At 51.7% G+C, this 22,976-nt stretch overlaps 1 protein-coding gene across 1 annotated transcript in view; it reads left to right on the top strand.

Annotated features, from left to right (window-relative positions):
• WDR1 (WD repeat domain 1) overlaps positions 1–18,191 on the top strand; it is a 40,751-nt gene extending 22,560 nt beyond the window's left edge. The window contains exons 6-15 of the mRNA XM_045550379.1: positions 4,676–4,753; positions 5,020–5,100; positions 5,425–5,658; positions 7,443–7,530; positions 8,929–9,085; positions 10,555–10,642; positions 12,733–12,843; positions 14,514–14,687; positions 14,930–15,074; positions 17,046–18,191. Coding sequence (XP_045406335.1) covers positions 4,676–4,753; positions 5,020–5,100; positions 5,425–5,658; positions 7,443–7,530; positions 8,929–9,085; positions 10,555–10,642; positions 12,733–12,843; positions 14,514–14,687; positions 14,930–15,074; positions 17,046–17,152 — 1,263 coding nt within the window. The 3' untranslated portion in view covers positions 17,153–18,191. The remainder of the gene's footprint in view (positions 1–4,675; positions 4,754–5,019; positions 5,101–5,424; positions 5,659–7,442; positions 7,531–8,928; positions 9,086–10,554; positions 10,643–12,732; positions 12,844–14,513; positions 14,688–14,929; positions 15,075–17,045) is intronic.
• The last annotated feature ends 4,785 nt before the right edge of the window (positions 18,192–22,976 follow it).

Genomic DNA, 22,976 nt, shown 5'->3' with positions numbered 1-22,976 from the left:
GTCCAGCCCGCGCCTGCTACTCGAGGGGCATCTGTGTTGTCTGGCCTTCACCCGGCCCCTCCCTTGCACCTGTGTGGCCCCAGGGCCCAGGGAGGGACACAGGACACTCCACTGTGCGGGAGGTGCCAGCAGAGGTGTGTGCTTTTGAGGTGGGCCGCAGACAGCTGCCTGGGGCCCCAGGGTTTGTGTGTCTGGGGTTGCTTCTCAGGAGTTCCCTGACTTCTGGAACCTGGACCTGGAATAAGGATTTCCATGTTCTGATTTTAGGGAGGCAGTGAAATCAATGTTTGTTACAAGTTGAAACCAAATGGTAGCTGAATGTTTTCCCCTAATTCGTAGCATGTTCCTCATGTATAGCAAGAGAAATCAGTACCTGTTGTCCTGCCCGTGCTCTGGGTGCTCTGCTGAATTTGGGGCAGGGTGTTTTGGCCTCCCTGTTCTGACGTGTTTAGTCAGAGGGGCCCAGGGGTAAGTTGACTCCAGCTTGTCACCTTCATCCACTTCACCATCGAGGAAACTTGGCCTTGGGGACAGAAGAGCCAGGGTGAGGGCAGTGCTGAGGATGAGAACGGGCCACACCCACTGAAGAAGCAGGGTTGGGCAGTGGGAGAACTCGAGGTTTTGGTCTGATGTCTCAGATTTGCACTGCGGTTATGTCATTTAAGAGCTGGCTTGTTAAACCTCATCCAGAAGGAGGAGTGAGTGGTGTCTGTACCCGCGTCCCCCCTTAGACAGTCTGGGAGGGCGAGACCCCTGAGGCCCTCCCAACACAGACTGCACCGAGCCGGCTCCTTTCTGCAGCAGCTGAGCCCTGTTGACACACCCAGGGGACGTGGGCTGATGTGGATGTGGGCGGGGTCCTTGGCATGGGGGGGTACAGGGGCTTCCTAAAGGTTGAGGTGGGAGCAGAGAGGGTGGGGACAAGCCTGAAGAGTTAAGGGTTAAGGATCTGACCCCTCTGGGCTGGCTTCTGGCCAGAACTTGCCTGAACCTGCCCAGCATCGGCCCAAGGCCCAAGAGCCAGCGCAGCTGAGACAAGAGCTCTGGACAAGAAACTGGAAACCAGATTCTTGCAAGTGGTGTGGCTCGAGTTCCCCCTCTCTGGGCCTGGTTCTTCTATGGCAGGTGTTTGCCTGCAGGCTCCCTGACCCCAGACAGTAAAGTGAGGCAAGGTGGCCGCAGCCAGGAGGGCCTGAGATCCCAGTGTGGAAAGTCAGTTTCACTTTCAGTCAGTGTGGTGGATCATCCCCACCCCACACAGCTGGAAATGCCAGAAAACATACAGCACAACCCATTAAAGCAGAAAAGACCTTAGAGACAGGATGAATGTACTAAAGGAACTGAAAAAGCACAACACAGGGGCTGGGCAGGCCAGGGGCTTACCAGCCTGCATGGCTGTCACAAACCAGAGTCCACGTCGGCTCAGCCTGAGACAGCTCAGTGCTTCCATCCTCCACCCTTGTGGGTAGTGGCCACAATCCACAGAGAATGAGCTCTGCAGTCATAGGACAGAATATAGTCCCATGACAGCACTCGCTGAAATGAGGCAGGAAGGATGGTCTGCTTGTCCACTGGGGTGGGAACCATGATTGTGGTCGCCCTCAGTAAAGCTCAAGCAGTTAATTACCAGACTCCCCATTGCCAGGATATTTGATTTCTCAAGCTTTTGTCATCTTAATTAAAACATGGGTTGGTGACGGGGGAGATTCTGGTTGAGCTCAGGACCAGGGCTCAGCCTTACCCGTATCCAGCCTGACCCCCGGCCGTGAGCACACTTGGCAGCACCCTGAGGAAGGGCTGGGGGGCAGTGAGGTTCGGGCTGGTGGCTGAGGGCAGTGGGTAACTGGTGAGTGGGAAGCCTGGGGTTGCTTTGTGCTGCAGCTCTGGGGCTGCATCTCTTTTCTAGCCCAGAGAATTTCAGTCTGCACCTGACAGGGCTGCCGGTGGGTGTCCTGGAGCCCAGACCTGAACCGAGTGGGACGAGAGCTGCTGCCCTGCAGGAATTGCCCGACGGCATGGAGTCTGTCTCTCCCGCCCTGGCGGGGCTTTGCAGGCACATCGATTTCCTGAGAGTGGTGCTACGGAACCTCGGGCACCTGGTTGCTCTTTCTGGGCCTGTATTTCATCAGTAAAATGGGCATGGTTTACCTGGAAGGGCTATTCCATGAGCACTACAGACAACGTTTATTATTAGGTCATTAAATATGAAATGTCCAATTTCGAATCAAAAGTGTAGTTTATTATGTCTCAAACAAGAAGTAGTATAATTAATCAAAGTATGCGTCTAAACTATTGACACAGTTTTGACATCTTAACGGTAGCTCGTTGATGCCAGTAGCAAGAAGCTTGGAGAGCAAGTGGTGATGAAATCACAAAGGGCGTTTTCCACAGCTTGTTGAGAATTGAATATATTTCCTTGCAAGAAGTGATCCAAAGCCTGGAAGATGTGGTAGTCAGTTGGTGCAAAGTGTGGTGAATATGGTGGATGACAGAGAGTTTCCAAGTCCACCTGCTATAGTTTGAGCAGTGTTGTTTATGCAACATGTGGTCCAGCATTGTCTTGCAAGAAGACTGGCCTGTCTCTTGACCAGTCTCAGCTGCTTAATCGCAAGTGTACCCATCGTTTCATCCAATTGATTGCAGTAGACATATGCTGTAATTGTTTGACCAGGTTTCGTGAAGCTATAGTGGATAATACCAGTGCTGGCCCACCAAATAGGCACCATTAGCTTTTTTTGATGAGTATTCGGTTTTAGACTATGTTTCACACTTCATCTTTATCTAACTATTGTGCCAAACGCTTGCAATTGTCAAAAAGAATCCATTTTTCATCACACGTAATAATATGGTGTAGAAATGGTTCCTCTTTATGTTATGACAGCAAAGAAAGGCAAGCCTCAGGACTATTTCTCTTATGATGCTCACTTAGTTAGTTCATTCAGTCCCCGTCTGTCCAGCTTCTTTACCTTGCTAGTTTGTTTCAAGTGGTCCAATATTGTTGAAATAGTAATACCAAACCTTGGTGCTAATTCATGCATAGGTTAAAATGGATTCACTTCCACTACAGCTTTCAGCTCATCGTTATTCACCTTGGTCTTAGGTGTCACCCACATGGCTTATTTTTAAGATTAAAATCACCAACAGAATTTCTCAAACCATTGATGTACGTTCATTAGCCACATCCTTCCCAAATACTTTGTTGCTATTTCGAGCTGTCTGAGCTGCATTAGTTCCACAACGGAACACGTATTCAAAAATAACACGAATTTGTGACTTATCCATGGTTTCATAAAAATTACTCTAAATAAAAATCTGAAAGATAATCACAAGCCAAACTGTGCGTTTGCAAGACTGAGGCTGTACCTTCAAAATAAAAATAAAACAAGAAATGTCAAAGTGAAATGTCAACGATATCAACTATCAAACTTAGTACTTAAGGAAATCGGGCATTTCATACTTAATAACCTAAATACCCATGTTAGTTTGCTGGGACTACCACAGCAGAGCACCACAGACTGGGTGGCTTACACAGCAGAAATTTATTTGCTCAGTCTGGAAGCCAGAAGCCGTGACCAAGGTGTGGGCAGGGCCACACTCCCTGAGTCCTGCCTAGTCTTTCTATATTCCGACAGCCCTCAGTGTTACCTTGGTGAGCACACATCCAGTCTCTGCCTGCAACTTCACTTCTGTGTCTGTACCTGTGTCCAAATTTCCCTCATCTTGTGAGGACGCTGGTCCTATTGGATTTAGGGTCCACCCTAACAACCTCATCTTAACTTGATTACTTCTGCAAAGACCCTGTTTCCAAATAAGGTCCCATTTGTAGGTACCCAGGGTTAGGGCTTCCATATATCTTAGAGGGGTAGAATTCACCCCAAAACATTACACAGTCAAACACATTCAGTTCTCTCCACACAAGCAGCTTGTACTTCAAAATTAAGTTGGTGATTTACTTTGGGGAGGGGCCGGTGATCTGCGTGGAGTGGAATGGCCTTTCCTGCAGGTGGGTATCCATACCCATGGCAGCCATTCACCCTCCTGTGCTGGGAGAGTTGGCAGTCAGCACCGACTGAGCTTGCTGGGTCAGCAGTGCCTGCGGGGCACATGCAGTGGGCACTGTGCTGCAGCTTTGCCGTGGGCGTCTAGAAGGTCATCCTCTGCTATGAACTCTTGTTGGTCGGACTCTTGTTGGTTCAAGAAGGAGTAAATTTATTCACTCACTCAGGTGAGGGACTGAGTGAGTCCCCCCCGGAGGTCATTTCTCCCCAGCCACTCAGACTGTTATTCCCGATGAAGGTGATAGCCATTGTTTAATTTTGTTGAAAAGTCAGTTATTCCTCCAGCAAATGCTTCAGGATTGGGGTTCAAGCTCTCTCCAGGGCCCAGCAGGAAGAGGGCAGCTCAGGGAACACTTGGTAGGGGAGGGAGGCTAAGCCAGAGGACGGCCTGCCTTGGTGCGATGGGCCCACCTTCCAGGCAGGCAGAGTGGTCAGGCGGGACAGGGGCTGCTTGGGATTTTTTTGAAGTTCTGAAATGTTCCTGTGGACAACGGTTCGCATCATGTTGTCACAATAGCTGAAGCTGAAAGCGGGCTTTATATTTCCGAGAGAGCTTTTCTGAAGTAGGCATGGCCTGCGGCCCCTTGTTAGGTGAGTAACTGTCTGTTTTCCCACAGGACCACAGCCGCTTTGTCAACTGTGTGCGATTCTCTCCCGACGGGAACAGATTTGCCACGGCCAGTGCTGATGGCCAGGTAAGGGCTGGGGCGGGGCTTGGGGGCGGTGGCTCCTCTGCTTGCACCTGCAACAGGCCCGAGACAGCTGCTGCTGCCTCACAGAACTTAGGTATCTCCTGGGATGTGTCCTCAAAGCCCAGGACACACGTCTCTGCTTTTAGATGGTACTGGAAGCTCAGTCGAACAGCACTTGTGTTTTAGAGTCGGTGGCGAAATGGCATGGTCACTACTGAGGGCATTCGCACACATACATGTGACCCACGTATGTTTTTATTTCTTGGAAGATATACATCTATGACGGGAAGACGGGAGAGAAGGTGTGCGCGCTGGGAGGAAGCAAGGCCCACGACGGGGGGATTTACGCTGTGAGTATGAGTCTGTTTCCTGACCCGGCATTTGGGATTTGGCCGAGTCTGTGTGTGTAGCCATCCCTACTCATCTTGAAGTTAGACAAAAACTTAAAATGAGGGGCTGAAAGTCAGGGGCGGTGGTGCAGACCTTCAGGGTCGTGATAAGGTGGCTAGACAAGCCAATGGCCAGAACAGGAAGCCCAGAGGTGGGTCTCTCTTTCCTGGGAAATGTCCCACTCCCTCCCCAGGCTCCGCCTTGTCCTGCCCAAAAGTGGGGGCAATAGACAGGCTGCACTCTGAGGTTCTCTGGCATGTGACACACTGTTTTTGTTTGAGTAGATTAGTTGGAGTCCTGATAGCACCCATCTGCTTTCTGCTTCTGGAGACAAAACTTCCAAGATTTGGGATGTCAATGTGAACTCTGTCGTGAGCACTTTTCCCATGGGCTCCACCGTGCTGGACCAGCAGCTGGGCTGCCTGTGGCAGAAGGACCACCTGCTCAGCCTCTCCCTGTCTGGGTACATCAACTACCTGGACAAGAACAACCCCAGCAAGCCCCTGCGGGTCATCAAGGTGAGGCCTGCTCTGGGGTGGCTCTGTCCTTGGGGTGGCAGGGAAGGGACGAGTGTGGCCTGCAAGGAAAAGGGGGCTGGAGGGGGGGCCAAGGGGAAGCTGGAGACCATCGCTGCTCCGCAGGTCCTCCAGGCAGAATTGTGAGAAAGCGTGCACGAGCGATTCAGGCACTGCCATCAGCAACCTTCCTCTGCTCAGAGAGCAATTCCCATGGGCCTCCCCTAGCAGTGGGCTCCAGTGTCCGTCCCCAGGTCCACCCTCCCGTGTCTTGTCAGCAGGGCCACCCTGGGAGCGCAGGAGGCCTGTGCGCGTCTGCTGCTGCTAATGCCGTTGTTGCCAACTGCCAGGGGCCCGGTGCTGTAGAAACCTTGTGAGCTTTTATAGCTGTCAAAAAAGAAATTCACACCCCAGTTCTCACACTACACCTGTGTGAATCTTGCGGCCTTTTGTGCTGATCTCGGGCTGCAGTGAAGTTGGACTAGCCGTTCTTGGCTCTGGAACCTCCTGGGAGCTTTAAAAAGAGTTTGCTGCCTGGCCGGGCTCAGGCCGTCTCCAGGATCTTCTCCGGGAAGCCAGAGCTGTGCTTCTTGAGCTGAGAGCTGGCTCGTTAAGCACCCCGGGGCCTGTCAGAGGGGACACCTGTGGACATCCGGGCAGGGCCAAAAGGTTGCATTTCTCATGAGTTCCAGGTGAGGGAGCACCTGCGTCACCTCTCCTCCCTCTGAGCACAAGTTGACTCGGCAGGCAGGGAGGGCTCCAGCCACCCCCACGAGGCTCACGCTGTATGCAGCAGGCTTGGCCAGATGCTGTGTTAGAAAGAAATGGCGGCTCAGTGCCTCTTACTGGGGTATGTAATGATTTTTCCCAACTCCACTGGAAGAACAGAAATGGCTGTGCCAATTCCGCGTTCTCCAGTCCTGCTGAGAACTATATGTACTTTTCTCCAAAGATAAATGCCATATTGTGGCAACAAGTGGAACACCACAGAATGCTTGGGAAGTTCCTGGGGAAAAGCCTTGAGCTCAGATTGTGCCAACTGGCAGTCGAGTGTGGCTGATAAAGAACAGGGAAACTGGCGGGGAAGCCACATCCCCTGAGAGGAGAAGGGGCTGTGCTGAGCCCACAAGGCCACCGTTGCTTCTGTCCCAGGAGCAGTGACAGAGGAGGGTGAATGCCTCCTCTTGCAGCAGATTTCTGGTTGTAGATGAGTCCTCAGTGCCCCCGCTAAGGTAGTCGGGGAGGTTGGGGTATCAGAGCCCTCAGACAGCTTGGGTTGGGGGGCTGGTTGGGAGAGAGCCAGGGCCTCCACCTGCCTCTGCAAGCTCCTGGGCCGCCCCTCAGCCCCTCAGCAGCTGCTGTGCTCCAAGCAGGCGGAGCCCCCAGGCTGTCCTCTGTTGTGAGGACATGGAGTATTTCCTCCTTCAGGTGGCTGTGACGTCAGCTGGGTGCTGGCCACGTCTGCATATACTAGCACTTGGGCACCAGGCTAAGTGACCCACGTCCGGGAAACAGGCTTAGGTGCCTTGGAGGGAGGGACGCTAAGGGTGGGGTTTTGTCAGGCGGTGAGGCGATGGGGGTGACCGGTGGTGGCTCAGGAGCCTGTGTTCAGGCAGCTGGGGCGGGGTCTCGGCACACCTGCACTGCCGTGTGCGGGGGAGGGGAGGGGTGGAATTTGTCCCTCCCTATTACCCAGACAGGCTTAGAGGGCAGAAAAAACAGCTGATGGGTGGGGAGGGCAGGGTGGTGTGTCCCCAGCTCACCCTGGCCCTGTGTCTCCTCCACAGGGTCACAGTAAATCAATCCAGTGTCTGACGGTGCATAAAAACGGCGGCAAGGCCTACATCTATTCAGGGAGCCACGACGGACACATTAATATCCTTTGACTCACAGAGCCGGCTGCAGAGCCGCTGGCAGGAGAGGGGAATTTCCCGTTCCCACAGTGCCAGGGGCCAGGCCAGCCAGGTGGCTGCAGCCACAGCTGCACTGTCCCGACCAGCGTGGCCTCTGGGAGCATCGTGTCTGCCCACGGAGCCCAGCAGCTCCAGGCTTCTCGCTTTGCAACCCTAAGTGTGTGGCTTAACTTCTCTGAACTTGGGCTGCCCCTCCCCCTGTAAATGACAGCTAGTGTCATCCTCGTCTCAGTGGAGACATTGATTCTTAGAATTCAGAAGGACTTGCACGCCCTCTAGTAGAGTCCCCTTGTTTTTTAAAAATGGTAAAACTGGGACTCAGCTAAAGAACCATTCCCAAGGTCACACAGCCTGTCGTCATCAGAGCTGGGGTGATGTTCCCTGGAGACGTGTGTGGGCCCCCTTACAAGTCCCTGCCTGGGGTTTCCATAAATGAGCCTTCTGGTTTCTCCCTAGTATGAGCGTTTCTGTTGAGCTCCCTTGCGTGGCCTGGGACTGCTGACACCGCCCTCACAGCAGTCTCGAACCTTGGGGCAGCCATCTGCAGGGCACGCAAGGAAAGGGGTAGAGCGGCTGTCAAGGATGGTGGTAGAGAAAGCCCAGAATCTGCCTGCTGGAGCTGAGCCCTCTCCAGACACGCTGGTCCTCACAGGCTCTCAGCTGTGCTCCCACCCTGCTCCTGTCCGCAGTCCTAGTGTGGTGGCCCCCTGCTCCAGATAGTTCCTTTCCAAGGGCACGTCCACAGCAGAACATGCTGCTAGGTTCCCAGAGGGAACAGTACCCTGCGTTTGAAATGAGAGTCTCGTTACGGAAGCCACACTTCATGCCTGAGCACCTGGGACTCGGTGTCCACAAACCACCCAGAGGCTGGGGCAGCCCCTGAGCCTTTGCTCGAGAGCACACGGCAGGCACAGCCAGCCTCCTGCCAGTGGCCAGGGGCTTGACAGCAGGTTACAGAAAAAACAAAAGGAACATTGACTCAGTTACGCCGGGTCCCAGTGAGAAGCGACTTCCTCCTGAGCTGTGTGTTCTGAGGGCGGTGCTGGCCACTACAGGTCATTGTGGTCACGGTATCTGATACCGTAGCCGTGTGTGACACTGTTACGAGGAGACTTAGTTGGACTATTTCTAATTGGGCGTGTGGAGTTTAAAATGGCCCACTGACTCGCAGTGGGGCCGTCTCGCTGGCTTACCACACGTCTGAAATTCCAGACGTGGACATCCAGGAGCCGTCTCCTCAGGCCCAGTGTCCTCCCCTAATTGGCCGGGATCTCTTGGCTGCCGGGACTGGGGCTGGGCGTGCCCCCCGCAGGTCGGGTACCATAGTCCTGGAGGCCAGCTTTTCCTTAACACTCCCTACATTACTGGGATTCAGAGACGGGGGAAAATGACTCCTTTGCTGGGAAAGGCCACACGAATCAGGTGTCCAGAATGACCGTGGATGAGTCCGGGCAGCTGGTCAGCTGCAGCATGGACGACACCGTGCGGTACACCAACCTCATGCTGCGGGACTACAGGTGAGAGCTGCCGGCTCTGGGGGTCCACAGTGAACCTGGATTCCTGCCCCCACCCCACGCCCCGCCCCTAAAGGCCTACTGCCAGTAGCAGTTACTGTTCTTGATAACATTTTATCTGCTCTCTGCGTTTCTTCCCCTGAGCATCCCCTGTTGTCAGGCCCTGAGCCAGGTGCTGAGCTGCAGACTCCAGGTGACCTAGGTCATGCTCTTGCCCACACAGGTGACCAGGTGTAGACTTTGCCCTGGGAGCAGGGGGGACAGATCCCAGCCCCTGTCCTTCAGAAACGTGCCGAGGTCTCTCCTTACCTCCCTCTTCTCATCAGTAAGGGCAGGCGACGACAGAGCCTACCTCAGGCCATTTGAAGGTCAAATGAGGCCCTCAGAGGCGCCAGACATAGGGCAGGTGCTCAGAACAAGGTGCATCCTCCTGCTCCCCAAAGGTGAGACGGGCACATGGCTGCTCTGATTAGAAGACACCCTCTTGTTCTGTTTTTGCTCTGGTGCCTGTGATTGACTGTCACTGGAGCTAGGAGAATAGCTGTTACAAGTGGTCTGAAGCTCTATGCAGGTGAGGGGGAATGAAAGGGATGTGTTCCGGGTCTCTGAGAGGCGTCTGCCCCTAACTGCCCCACACTCATGTGCAGACCCCAGCAGGACCTGTTGTCCTGCCTGGGGCCCGTCTCCCCTGGGAGATGTGGGCTCTGGGGTGCATCTTTGGGACCGCAGCACCGGCTCATAACAGGTGGGCCATGCTTGCGCAGGCCCCACTTGCCTGACTGGCCCAGTGTCTTGAGAGTCGGTAGAGCCTCCCAGTGAGTGGCAGAAATGGCCCCAGGACCCAGGCGTCTGGGCCCCACTCCTCTTTCTACTGCCTGTGGTGACCCTGCTCTTAAACATCCCTGTGAAGGTCTTCCCTGGCCACATCGCCCTGGTGACTTTGTTGCAGAGCGCATCTAGCAGGCATTGGGGACTCCATGCTTGGCCTGGTTACACAGAAGTTTCCTTGACTTACAGTTCTCAAGAAGTTTGTATGCATGTTCAAATTTTTCTAGGATGAGGCTTGGTAGCAGTAGCCAAAACAAAACATTTTCACCCATTAAAGGCAACAGATTCTTAAAAAGTCAACCCCTTATCAGGGGGAAGCAGAACTCAATTCATCTATGCCCAGGAAGCTCCAGTCTTTAGCCAACAGATACGGGTACAAAAGCTGCCACTGGGCAGAATGATGGGGTTGTGGGTATTTATCACAGATAAACAGGACAGAAGCTGTTCCCTTCACTGCCTCTCACCACCCTCTCCCCACACCCTCCCCCCTCCCCCCTCCCATATTTTAGCAAGTCCTTGCTTCAGTGTAGGTTACCATAGAGTCCCTTCTCCTAAATAGCTATGGCTTTGCGGTGAGTATACACAGATACCTACACTGAACTGCTCAAATGTTAAAGTCATCTGCTTGCCCTTCTTTCTAACAGCGGACAAGGAGTTGTGAAACTGGATGTTCAGCCAAAGTGCGTAGCTGTCGGCCCTGGGGGGTACACGGTGGTCGTATGCATCGGGCAGGTTAGTGTGAAACTCGAAGGCACGGTGGAATAAGGGGTCAGAGCTTATGGCTATGTGCCGCCTGGTTTCTACATCCCACTCCCGTCCCATCTGACAGTCGCTCTAGCCAACATTTCTGTTGGGCATTCGCTTGTGCTATGCTGAGGGCTTCACGTGTATTCATTTAATCTTCACCTCGGTCCTACCAGTTGGGCAGGGCATTGGCCCCATTGTACCGAAGAAGAAGTGGAAGCACAGACAGATGAGTTGCTTGCCCAGGGCTGGGATTTGTTGAAGCAGCAGACCTGACTGTGTGCCAATCAGCCTGCTGGGTCCCCAGGGGACTCCACTCAAGTGGGTCTGTCTGTCTGTGCTCATGTGCAGGTCCCAGCCCTGCTGCATTGGAGCTGTGTGACTTCAAGCATTTAGCTCACCCTCTCTGAGCTTCAGTGTTCTCATCCCCAGCAGACTCACAGGGGTGATTACGAGGAAATACATGTTCAGCTCCTCACACCATCTCAAGTTCTCTCACAAACAAGGAGGCTGGGCCTCAGAGCAGGCTGGTGGGGGCTGCAGAGCGTTCCTACCAGTGGCAGGGTCGTACCCAGGCCAGAAAAGGGTGCAATTTTTCTGCCTCCGTAGCCTGGGTTCTCATCCAGTCAGGGCACCGGCACACCTCTTCTTTTGGAATTTCTGGAGCAAAGCGCGCTCAACTAAGATCCAAGCCTGACCTACTTCGTACAGAATTCTGCTCTGTGGCAAACATCTGTCAGTGGACCTGGGCATCCCGCATATCAGTTGGGGGAAGCAGGTGGCACCTGGGTCTCCTTCGGCACATGTGACAAGCCTCCCTAAAGAAAGCTGCCATTCAGGATCCTCCCGCCCTGCTTAGTCCTGTGAACTTAATTGCTTCAGTGAGAATGGACTGCTCTGCGTCCTAGATAATCAGAACTCCCTGCCAAGTAATTATCGCACACAGTCTGGCCAGCCAGAGGGGCACGTGGGGGAAGGCTGGCGGGCAGCTCCTCTCCGTACGGCGGGACTTCTCCAGCCTCCGTGTCTGCACCTGGCCTCTGGTGAGGGGTGGAACTCGGGTTTGTCCCTGTCCACGCTGTGGGCCTCAGGCAGAGCTCTGTGTCTCAGGCCTCAGTTCTTTATCTGTAAAGTTGTCATGAAAAGCTGTCCGTGCCCTGAGCCTCATAGTGAGTGCCCCGTATGGTTGTAGTGTGCCAAGGGACAGGCTCTGGGGAGTCCCTGGAACTCTCAGAATAAGCATGTGTGCGCGTGTTTTCTGTGATCTGCTGTTACTCGCCTGATCCTCTAGGGGTATCTGTGACCCACGCTCCAGGCGAGGGTCTTCTGCAGAGTTCCCTGTTACCCAGGGGTCAGGGAGTGCTGAAAGGGGCTCGGGATTTTAGATCAGGAAATTCCCCCGTGGGCTCGGGGCTGCAGAGGAAAAGCAACCTCAGCCCTGGGCAGCAGGCACGGGTTCCTGGGCACTGTGCTGTGTGGCCGTCTGTCCCCACTCCCCCCAATCCCCGGGGCTGTCAGCTTGGGTGGTTGAGCAAGGTGCCCCCAGACTGGGCAGCCCCAGCTCCACAGCTGACGTGCTGGAGTCGGGGCTCGTGCCCAGCACCTTGGTGCCAGTGTTCTCACTTTCACCTGGGTGCCTGCACTGTCCCCATGCTGTCACACACACACTGATGACCACGGGCTCTTTCTTTTTGCCTGAGTAGCCAGAGCCTAGAATGCAGACGTGTCATCATCTTGTCCACTGTTGCCTTAGAGCCACTTCCTACTGCTCTTGTCCTCTCCAGCTTTAGGAGGACTCTGTTCAGCTGAGTCTGTTTATTACGCACATTGCATGATGGGAGGACCCAAGTGCAGTGACTGAGAAGTCGGTGCTATAGTAGTAACCGCAGTAATGAGGTAGCGACAATGATGGTGACAGCAGCGTTTACTGAGATTCTGGCTGACGAGGACCTACCTGTCACTGACCCGCCAAGCTGTGAGGTTCACGGGCTGGGGCTGAGCCCCAGGAGTGTGGCGAGGTTGGGGACAGAGCCCACGAGGGGCTGCCCTGCTCTGACTGGCTGCCCATGTGCCCACAGATTGTCCTGCTGAAGGACCAGAAGAAGTGCTTCAGCATCGATAACCCCGGCTACGAGCCCGAAGTTGTGGCGGTGCATCCCAGTGGAGACACGGCGGCTGTGGGGGGCGCGGTAAGGCCCTTTCCTTTCCCCCACACCCTCTGACTTTGGTATCTGGGTGTGGCTTGGGGACAGCCTGGGCTGTGTGAGTCCTGGGGAACGTAGCGGGACTGGGGTTTGAGGATCCCACTCTGCAGCCCAGCTGCCCTCCTGCCGCCAGAGCAAGGCCCTTCTCCCGGCCAGCCAGCCTCAGGCTCCCTGCCCTGCCATGAGTCCCCTGCAGCAGGTGCTCAGTGTCCGAGCAGTGAGGTGTGCCAGCCGTGCTGTCCTACTGGAGCACCTGGGTCAGGCCAGGCGGTGGGAGTGAGCCCCAGGGGTGTTCGTACTACAGCCCTTGTCACCAGACCCTCAGGGAGCGTCTTCCACACGCCGACCGCTGGCCAGGCCAGGTGTGGTGGCCGAAGTGTGCAGTCTTAGGGAGTCCAAGGGCCCTGGGCGGTGAGGTGGGGGGGCACCAAAGAAGGGCCATCTTGGCCCCACGTCAGCCCTGTAAGTGCCTGGGGAGCCAGAGGGTGACAGGTCAGGAAAGGAAGCAACAGCACTCGGTTGTACAAGGAGAGAGATGAATTTTCTTAACGCCTTCAAGGTGCAGTGCAAACCTGAGCACTGTACAGTTTTCCTTGATTTCTGCCTTATCATCATCCACAGTAGAATTAATAATTCTCACGCCCTTTAGTAACTAAGGCTTGTGCGTGCAGAGCGGTCACCATCTGCCGGGCTGAGTCCTAAGTGCTTTACAAAATGTCTTCTTCCTTGGCCCCAGGAGGGCAGCCCACTGGTAATCCAGCTCTGCCGCAGACGTGGCAGTGCCCACCTGTCCTAGAGACCAGTCTGCCTGTGTCCACACACTGTCTCAAGGTGGTTGTGACCCAGAGCCAGGCTCTAGAGCTGGCCCGTCCAGGCAGAGTCAGCTTCCTCCACCAGCTTGGGGACCTCAGGTGGCCAGCTGTGCCCCGAGGTGCCAATGACCTTTCTCACAGAGCTGCTGGGAGAATTTCAGGGATCCGTCCACAGGGAGGGCCGTGCTATTATTGTGGGAACGAAGACCCCCAGGGTTGGTGGAGACAGCTGTGGGGAAGTGGACTGCCACCCTTAGAAGGAGCAGGTGTGCCCTCCCCGGGGAAGCAGTGCCTGAGCACGACGGGGTGATGGGCAGGCGGACGGGGTGCTCGCCGACAGCTGGGGCCACAGGGAGCCTGGCCAGGTGCCGGGCAGGCAGGGACAGCCTGAGGAGGGTGGACAGACAGGGCCCTCACCGGAGAGCTACGCACATGCAGGCGTTTTCTCAAAGTCTGGCCCGTGAACATCTGTGCTGGAACCTCTGGGGGCATTTATGAAAAGTGCAGGCTCAAGCACCCAAACATGCAGAATCAGAATGGGGGGAGGCCTAGGGTAGGATTTTAACAGCCTCCCCAGGTGATCCTGCCCGCTGTGATAAGTTAGGGGATCTGCTGAAGGCTTTAGGAAGTGCCCTCCAGTACGTGTGGCAGAAGGAGCTACCCCCCTGGCCTCTGGGAGCCGGGCAGGGCCGTAGCAGAGCAGCAGTCAGAGCAAAGGGACCTTCTCTTACTAGGACCCTGACTGCCCCTTCAGAAATGGGTGGGGAGGGGGGCATGGGGTGTGTGTGCACTCGTGTGTGTCGGGGGTGGGGGAGCCTTACTTCCCCCTGTCCCCACTTGCAGGATGGCAACGTCCGCCTGTACTCCATCCTGGGCACCACGCTGAAGGACGAGAACAAGCTTCTGGAAGCCAAGGGCCCCGTGACAGACGTGGCCTACTCCCACGATGGCGCCTTCCTCGCCGTGTGTGACGCCAGCAAGGTGGTCACGGTGTTCAGCGTTGCCGACGGCTACTCGGTGAGCAGGCAGCCGGCCGCCTCTGCCCATGGGAGGCGGCGCAGGTGGGATGTGCTCTGTGCCCGGTGGCCTTGGGCTGCATGTTTCTTAGGCTTAGTTTTCTCATCTCTGAGTAGCAGGTGCCTCATGGGATCAAGAAGTCAGTGAGTCCGTAAGGGTCACCTGGCACAGCATTAGCACCTGATGCAGGACTCTGGCCCAAACCCTGACCTGCTGCCTCTCTGTTTTCAACCTGCAACTAGGAGAACAATGTTTTTTATGGACACCATGCAAAAATCGTCTGCCTGGCCTGGTCACCAGACAATGAACACTTTGCCTCCGGTGGCATGGACATGATGGTGTACGTCTGGACCCTGAGCGACCCAGAGACCAGAGTCAAGATCCAAGGTGACTCCTGCCCCCAGGCCTTGGCAGGGAATGCCCATGGGCCCGGACTCTGCCGCCCATCCTCTGCCTGCTGTCCCCAGGGCTGTCACTTTTGTGCCTCTAGGGGGGTGACTCGGTGGGGGTAGGGGTCATGTTCTTCCCTCCAGCAGACACCAGCTGCTCTGCTGGCCTGGGCTAGCCATGCCCCAGCGCCTCGGGGCGCTCTGTCCCAGTGGGAGCAGACGGGGCCATACCCAGGACATGTGCTGAGCCAAGTGAAGGCCTCACTCTGGAGCTCACCCCCTCCCCACCCTGGACCAGGCTCCCTCCCTCCCTGGGGCAGCCGTGTCCAGTGGAGGAACAGTGTGAGCCACATATGAATGTTACATTTTTCTAGTGGCCACATTTAAAAAGGAAACAGGTGAAGTTATTTTTAGCCGTATGTTTTATTTAACCTGACATATCATCATTTCTCCCTGTGGCGACCGCTCATCTCTTTTTGGGGCCCCACGTGGGTAGCACCTCCCTGATCTCCCACACACTCCTGTTCCCAGCACTGCCAGGCAGCTCGTGCATGGTCTCCTCTCCTGGTCCCTTTTCTACACAAGGCAGCCTTTTGTTTGAAACATACAGCAAGTCCGAGCCCACCCCCAGAGCTTGTTCCCAGCTGTAGGCCGAGAGGGGCGCCGTTGAGCTACGTCTTCAGTGTCCCTCGCAGGCGGGCAGAGGGAAGGCAGCCCAGTCTGGTTTGGAGGAGACATAAATCAGATTTCACTGGCTGTTATGGTCTGTAAGGAAATAGACATTGTTTAGGGAGAATCAAACAGATTCATGAATGAGGTGGATTTAGAAAATATTACAGCAAGAGCCAGTTGGGCAGAGAGCCAGGGATCGGGGTCTGGGTCTGCTGTGTGGTCACAGGTTACCAAACACAAGCTGACCCAGCATCGGGCTTTCGTGCACATTGTTAAGTTCTACGCCTGAAAAGAGTCAGTGGTGATGTGGACGGAGCTGAGGCTCCAGCATCACAGTGTGGCCATGGCAGGGGTGGGGGCTACCGGGCTAGGGGAGCGGAGAGCTGGTGGACATCCCCCTTCCTGGAGCGGGGAGCCTCCCTGGGCTTTGTGGGGAGGGCTGGCCGCAGAGGGAACCACGGAGTGGTCCCTCCGTGCTGGGGTCTGGAACCTGATCAAATGCTACTCTTTCTGGGAGGAGTCAGATGAGTCCCCCAACCCCATGCTGCTCAGCCTTTCATTGTCACGCCCCCTGTTCCTGTTTATGTTTTTTTTCTGTGTATTATTGCTTTTGTACATAAAAGGAAATAGATTTTTTTCACCCCCTTAGGGAGAGGGGATGTTTTTGGTTGTCAGGACTTGGAGAGAGAGGGAGTGGCTGGCGTCTGGTAGGTTGAGGCCAGGAGGTTGCTCATTCTCCTGCATGGCACAGCAGTTACCCAGCCACCTGTCCCCACGCTGTTGTCGTCCCAGGCTCCTCCTGATAAGGGGAAGAAGATCTGATTAACAGTGACCCTCGGCCGGGTGCAATGGCTCACGCCTGTAATCCTAGCTCTCTGGGAGGCCGAGGCGGGTGGATTGTTTGAGCTCAGGAGTTCGAGACCAGCCTGAGCAAGAGCAAGGCCCTGTCTCTGCTAAAAAAATAGAAAGAAATTATATGGACAACTAAAAATATATATAGGAAAAAATAATTAGCTGGTCATGGTGGCGCATGCCTGTAGTCCCAGCTACTCGGGACGCTAAAGCAGGAGTATTGCTTGAGCCCAGAAGTTTAAGGTTGCTGTGAGCTAGGCTGATTCCATGGCACTCTAGCCTGGGCAACAGAGTGAGACTCTGTCTTGAAAAAAAAAAAAATTGACTCTCAGTTTCTCAGGGCCCTGTTGATGGTTTGGGTGCAGCTTGTTCATCTTCTTAGTCCGAGATGTATGTAGAAGCAGAAAAATTTGGGTTTTCCTTACGTCGAGTCCTCTCTTTCCAGATGCACACCGCCTACACCACGTCAGCAGCCTGGCGTGGCTGGACGAGCACACGCTGGTCACGACCTCCCACGACGCCTCTGTCAAGGAGTGGACAGTCACCTACTGAGGAGCCCACCCAGACAGACCGAATCAGGGACTAGAGTTTAACTGCAGCGGAACACATCATTTCTCTATTTCTGTAACGCGCCCCCGCCCCCGCCCCGCCGCAGGAGGGAGGAGGGCCTTAACGATGACCCCCGCCTCTCTACAGGGTGTCCGCGTCTGTCTGTGTCCTTCTGAAAGCTTTAGACAGTAACAGTTTGCACATGAAAAATAAAGCGAGCACTTCAACATCGTGTGGAGCGTAACTAAAACCCACAGCCCAGCCAGACCTTGAGAATGCAGAACATTCCAGAGGCAGCAGCCTCAAAAGCACAGAGCCCCCGGTCCCCCCACAGCTCTTGCTGTCTGTCAGGGGCGGTTGTACAGGTGAGCGGCCCATGGCTCCCTCTTTCCTACCTGCAGAACATGTCTGTACCAGCGAGAAGAGGGAATGTTCGCTGCAGTTCAGCAAAGCCGGAATTCTGTGTAGAGCAGGTGTCTGTCTCTCCTGTAGTGTGTGTGAATCGCCACGTGGCAGCCTCCAGAAAGCCGCCTTAGGTCAGGTGGAGACACACACGTAACCCTGGATGTGTTTCATTGTCAGATTTTGTGCTTGATTTTAAGAGTGGAATTGTGGGATTTTTTTTTAATGTATTTTAACTGTTGCCTGTCAGTTTACAAGCTAGCACATCGACGGCACCATGTCCAGGTTTCTAGAGCCCTTGTTAGCCAGACCCAGGTGTCCTGGTCACCGTTTCACCATCAGGCTTGGATGTTTTCCTGTCTTTCTCTCCCCCTTCTGCTCCTAAGAGCAAAAGATTAATTTAAGGGCAAAGATGAAGTCACTGTAAACTAATCTGTCATTGTTTTTACCTTCTTTTTTTTTTTTTCAGTGCAGAAATTAAAAGTAAGTATAAAGCACCGTGATTTGGAGTTTTTTTGCGTGTGTCGGAATCACTGGTAAATGTTGGCTGAGAACAATCCCTCCCCCTTGCACTTGTGAAAACACTTTGAGCGCTTTAAAGAGATTAGACTGAGAAACAATTAAATATCTTTTCTCTTCATTGTGGATCACTGACTTTGTGTGATGGGGGCATGGGGGTGGGGGGGTCCTCTGTGGGACCCTCGTGGCTTCAGGTGTCTCACCAGCCCGCAGCCTCGAAGGGAGATGTTCAGGAACCTGGAAGCCCTTGGTCGGCCACGTGTTGGAAGGAAAGCCCCAGACTCCACCCCTACCACAGCATCACTGTGTGAGCTGGGCCACATCCCTGCCTTCTCTGCACCTAAATTTCTTCATTTGTAAACTGAAAACGTTGAGCCAGATGATGTGGAGATCCCATCTAATTCTCAAACTGCTGGTAGTCTGTGACCTTTCTAATAGTGCCTTCAGGTAAGGAATAACCCGAGTATAGGTGCTGAAAACGAAATTCCCAAGCATCCAAGTTAATTGCAAAGTGAAAGGGACTGTTCTTGGCTAGAAAGACAACATCATAAAGTTGTCTATAAATTTGCAATCCCAACTTAAAAAACTTTCCCCTTCTGAGCATACTATATCGCTTCTATAGTTCATGCCTATAGAGGAGCTACAAAAGTTAGGCAAATGAAATTAAATGTTAGTCTATAATAGCTAAAGCTGGGGCTGCCGCAAAACAAAGTCCAGAAGTGTATGTACCTTGTCCTACATGTTTTTGGGTTTGGGACAGGTACTTTTCTCATTAATGGGGAAACAGTGAATCATTCAATCAATGCTAGTGATAAAACTGAGTAACAGTTGAAGCATAAATATTATTGCTTACCTTGTCCTTAACAGTAGATGAAATTAAAAGGAGACAAAGTTTTGAGTTTTAAAAAAAAGGAACCAAAAGAGTACAAGAAAATACAGAAGAATTTAGTCACACAAACATGAGTGTTTCTAAGAATGACAAAAACTGTTAAGAATGAAAGATGAAAGTAATCTGCGTTGAAGGGGGGGTAAAAGCCACCAGTCACAAAATCAAAAACATGACAAATGACACCAAAACTTTCACCATGTTCTGAACAGATCAAAGGTTATGTAAGTATGTTTGACACTTGGCATCATTTTTCTTTAACACATGTTAAATTTTTTTCATGGAAATTATATGCTCCTACATGGGAAAGTTTTCAAAATAATGACTTAAAACCAACAGAATAATGCATCTAGAGTGGCCCCATTTATGAAAAAAGGTCACAGTCTCAGAATTACAAGCGAGGCTTTGAGGTTTAGAAGACTGACAATAAAGGGAGGTACCTCTTTCCTTCCTTGACAAAATTAGAGGCTTTTAAAGAAAGATCTATACCCGGGGATCTCCACCCACTCCAGGAAGATCTTTGTACTAACCAGTGAACTTTAAAAGAAAACTAAAAATCAGAACGCCACTTTATCTTTTGCAAGGAAAGAAGGATACAAGCGGCATGTTCAAGCTGACAGCTTGCTGGCAGCCTGTGGTGACAAGCCTAAGCACCAAGTCGCAGTCATTGTTTTGGGAGGGGAGAAGCGGCCTTTACAGGAGAGACCAGATGGGGCCTACCCTCACAGCTCCATTCAAGGAGGGGGTGATAGCTCTGTGCACACCAGTTTCATTTTCAGACCAGCTTCAGCTATCTGGACAGTTCAAGGATTCTAATACCTTGCTAGGCTACACTGGAACCATGCGTTGGTTTGAGATGAATTAGCGCTGTCTGGCAAGGATCACTACTTCCGGAGGGGGGAGTTGGGGGAGCAGGCTCCGTCTCCTATTGGGTCATCTGCCCACTTAGGACCAGACAGACCTGTACTCGCCTTAGAGGAAGCAGTGTAGTGGGAGGAAAGCCACACCAAGTCAGGGGTCTTGGGTTCTGTTTCCAGCTCTGGACACCATGTGCTTGGCAAGTTCCAGCTCGACTAGAAGACTGTTAGCTCCTAAGGGCTTCTTTTGGGATATGTGGCAAAGGCTATTTCCATTAGAGCATCACCTTTTTTAAATGATCATGTAGATAACATGCATTTGGACAATTTGGTTTTTAAAATGTGCGTATGTGAGTGAGTGCACCATGTGCAAACTGAATATAAGGACATGCTGGAATTGAATGCCTGCTGCAAAAGAAGTTTTCGTGTTCACTGCTGACCACTGCATTCCCATAAATGTATTGATCACCAAGCTGACCAATTGTTGGGCATAAAAATATTTCTCCAAGTGATTGCTATATTGGAAAAAAGATCTCTTGTGTTTAGCCTTATATGGATTTGTTAGAGTGTGCCCCAGGGCCTGTTAGAGCTTCAGGCATCCTACGTGGGCCTCAGAGAACTGGGAACACCTTTGTGATAGGAACCAGTGCAATGTGGCACCTTGACACCTGGGAATTATTGAAGATACCAAGGAGCTTTTGATTATATGGAGAAGTACCAAAAGTTGAAAACCAAGGAAAAAAACATTGATTCGTGTATCTAAAAATAACAATTATAAACCCATTACATGTTATCACTGCACACTTTTAAGAAAAATATTTTCCAGCCCATGCAGTGCCTCACACCTATAATCTCAACACTTGGGAGGCCAAGGCAAGGTGATAATTTGAGGCCAAGAGTTGGAGAACAGCCCGGGCAACATATCAAGACCCTGTCTCTACAAAAAATATAAAAATTATCAGGGCGTGGTGGCTGGTGCCTGCAGTCCCAGCTACTAGAGCTGCTGAGGCAGGAGGGTCACTTGAGCCCAGGAGTTTGAGGTTGCAGCAAGCTATGATGATGCTACTGCACTCTAGCTGGGCTGACAGGGAAACTCTGTCTCAAAGAAAAATAGAGTGACATTGCTTTACATTTTGGAAAATCACTATAATGTCTGGCTTCTCCCTTCAATCTGCAATATATTGTTTTAGTTGAAATATATGAAGAAAATCTGGTCTCACACAGATAAGCAGATGGAAAAGGAACATGTATTTGAATAGCATTTTCAGAGAATTGGATTTTCATCTTTGGCACTATACCACAACTTGACAAGTGAAAATTTCTTAAAGATTCATCGCAATGTGAAATCTGAAACCATATCAATGAACTTTTTGCCCTCTGTTATGTTAAAATCCACTCTGAAGGCACATTTTATCCATGCACGATTTTGTAACATTTTTCTATTATTTGAAAAATAGTAGTTCATTGAGTTATGCATGTCTTTCAAATGTGGACACATTTCATAAAAGTATTAAAGAGTCATTTCTCCAGGTTACTGCCAAATGTCATTAATTGTTAGGAAGATACCAGGCTCACAGAACTTACAATTCCAAATGAACATTCCAGGCCCTTGGGTGTATCTGTTCCTTGGGGCCTTCCCAGAACCTTCTGTCTTGTCTGCCAGGGTGAGGCCAACCGGCCTCTACATTTTGTGTCCCGAAGGTGGCAGAAAGCATGGAGCAGACACACATGCAGTCTTTAGGGCCCACACACCTGCCGCATCCACTCCCATCTTATGAGGAACCCAGCCATGTAAGCACACTCACCTTTAGGGGCAGGGAGCTGGAGTAGGGCTGAAGATGACAGAGTCTGGTTAGGCGGCCCCAGGCCCAGCCATGACCCCATTACTCTGGGGGAGGGAGAGAGGGACAGCTAGCTGACCCTGCCACACGTACTCACCTTGCTAAGCTTCAGTTGCTTTGGGGCAGATCTGGGAATATAATTTTTCCTGACATCTCTATGAGCAGTATTCTTGGATTGCAAAGTGAATTTTTAAAAAATATTTTATCCATTATGAATATTCATCTGCATGAACCTAGATTTTGTCAATATAGTACTCTGCAACTAAAACAAAATGGAGAAATGTTTGGTTACTGAGATTGCCATGAAATTGCTGAGACTGATATAAATCTGCAAATACCTATAATATAAACATGATATAAAGCTTCAGTCCTGATCTATAATTTAAGTTTTGGTTTTCTCAAACAGTAACATAATTTATATGGATTATATATTTGAGCTTGGAGCATACAATTTTTAACTAAGAAATATCATGCTTAACGCTTTTATAAATTGAGAGTCTATGTAAGATCTTATTTATAAAAAATTTTACTGAAAAAAGGTTTGACAACCACCGGGTTAGACAATCTTTAAAAAGCAATAATTTCTTATTTTATTATAGAATAAAAACAAACTTCTAATTTGTGCATGATTATTTAGGTCCAGAAAAAAAATTTCTAGTTTTTAAACTTTAATGATTTTTTTTTTTATTCAAGAGGGGAAGAAAATCCCAAGAAGCAAAGCAGTGCCGTTTTAGCTCTATCTAACCCATAGCACTGAGGAGGCACTTTATCGACTAGTATTAATTATTCCTTTGTTTAATAAGAACATAATTATTGTGCTGTGTAAATAATCAAAGCTGTTTCCAGCGACTTTGGGAGTCCACCCCGTGCCATGCCTGACTCACCTTCCTCCTCGGGCAGGGTCCTCACGGGACGTCCAGGCTTTTCTCCGCCGCTGGCATCTTCCACTTCAGACAAGTCGCTTCTCTAGTTCTCAGTTTCTCCATTCGTTCATTCATTTCTTTAGTCTACATTTTTTGAGCATTATGGCAGGTACTGTGTTAGGGGCTAGGAAGACAGGGATGAAAAATAATAATAATGTTAGCTACTGTTATTCAGGCCAAAGTGCAGGCAACGTGCTGCACCCTTCACAGACAATTAGGTTCACCTGATAAAATATAGGATACCCAGTTACACTGGAATACCAGGTAAATAACAAATAACTTCTAGTACAAGTGTATCCCAAATACTGCACAGACATATACTAAAATTATTCATTGTTGATCTGACATTCAGATTTAACTGGGCATCCTATACTTTTCTTTTTTGTTTTTTTACTCAAT

The sequence above is a fragment of the Lemur catta genome, chromosome 4 (genome assembly GCF_020740605.2).
Source record: "Lemur catta isolate mLemCat1 chromosome 4, mLemCat1.pri, whole genome shotgun sequence".
NCBI lineage: Eukaryota > Metazoa > Chordata > Mammalia > Primates > Lemuridae > Lemur > Lemur catta.
Note: the sequence above shows the minus strand (reverse complement) of the source record. Positions and strands in the feature narration are given on the sequence as shown.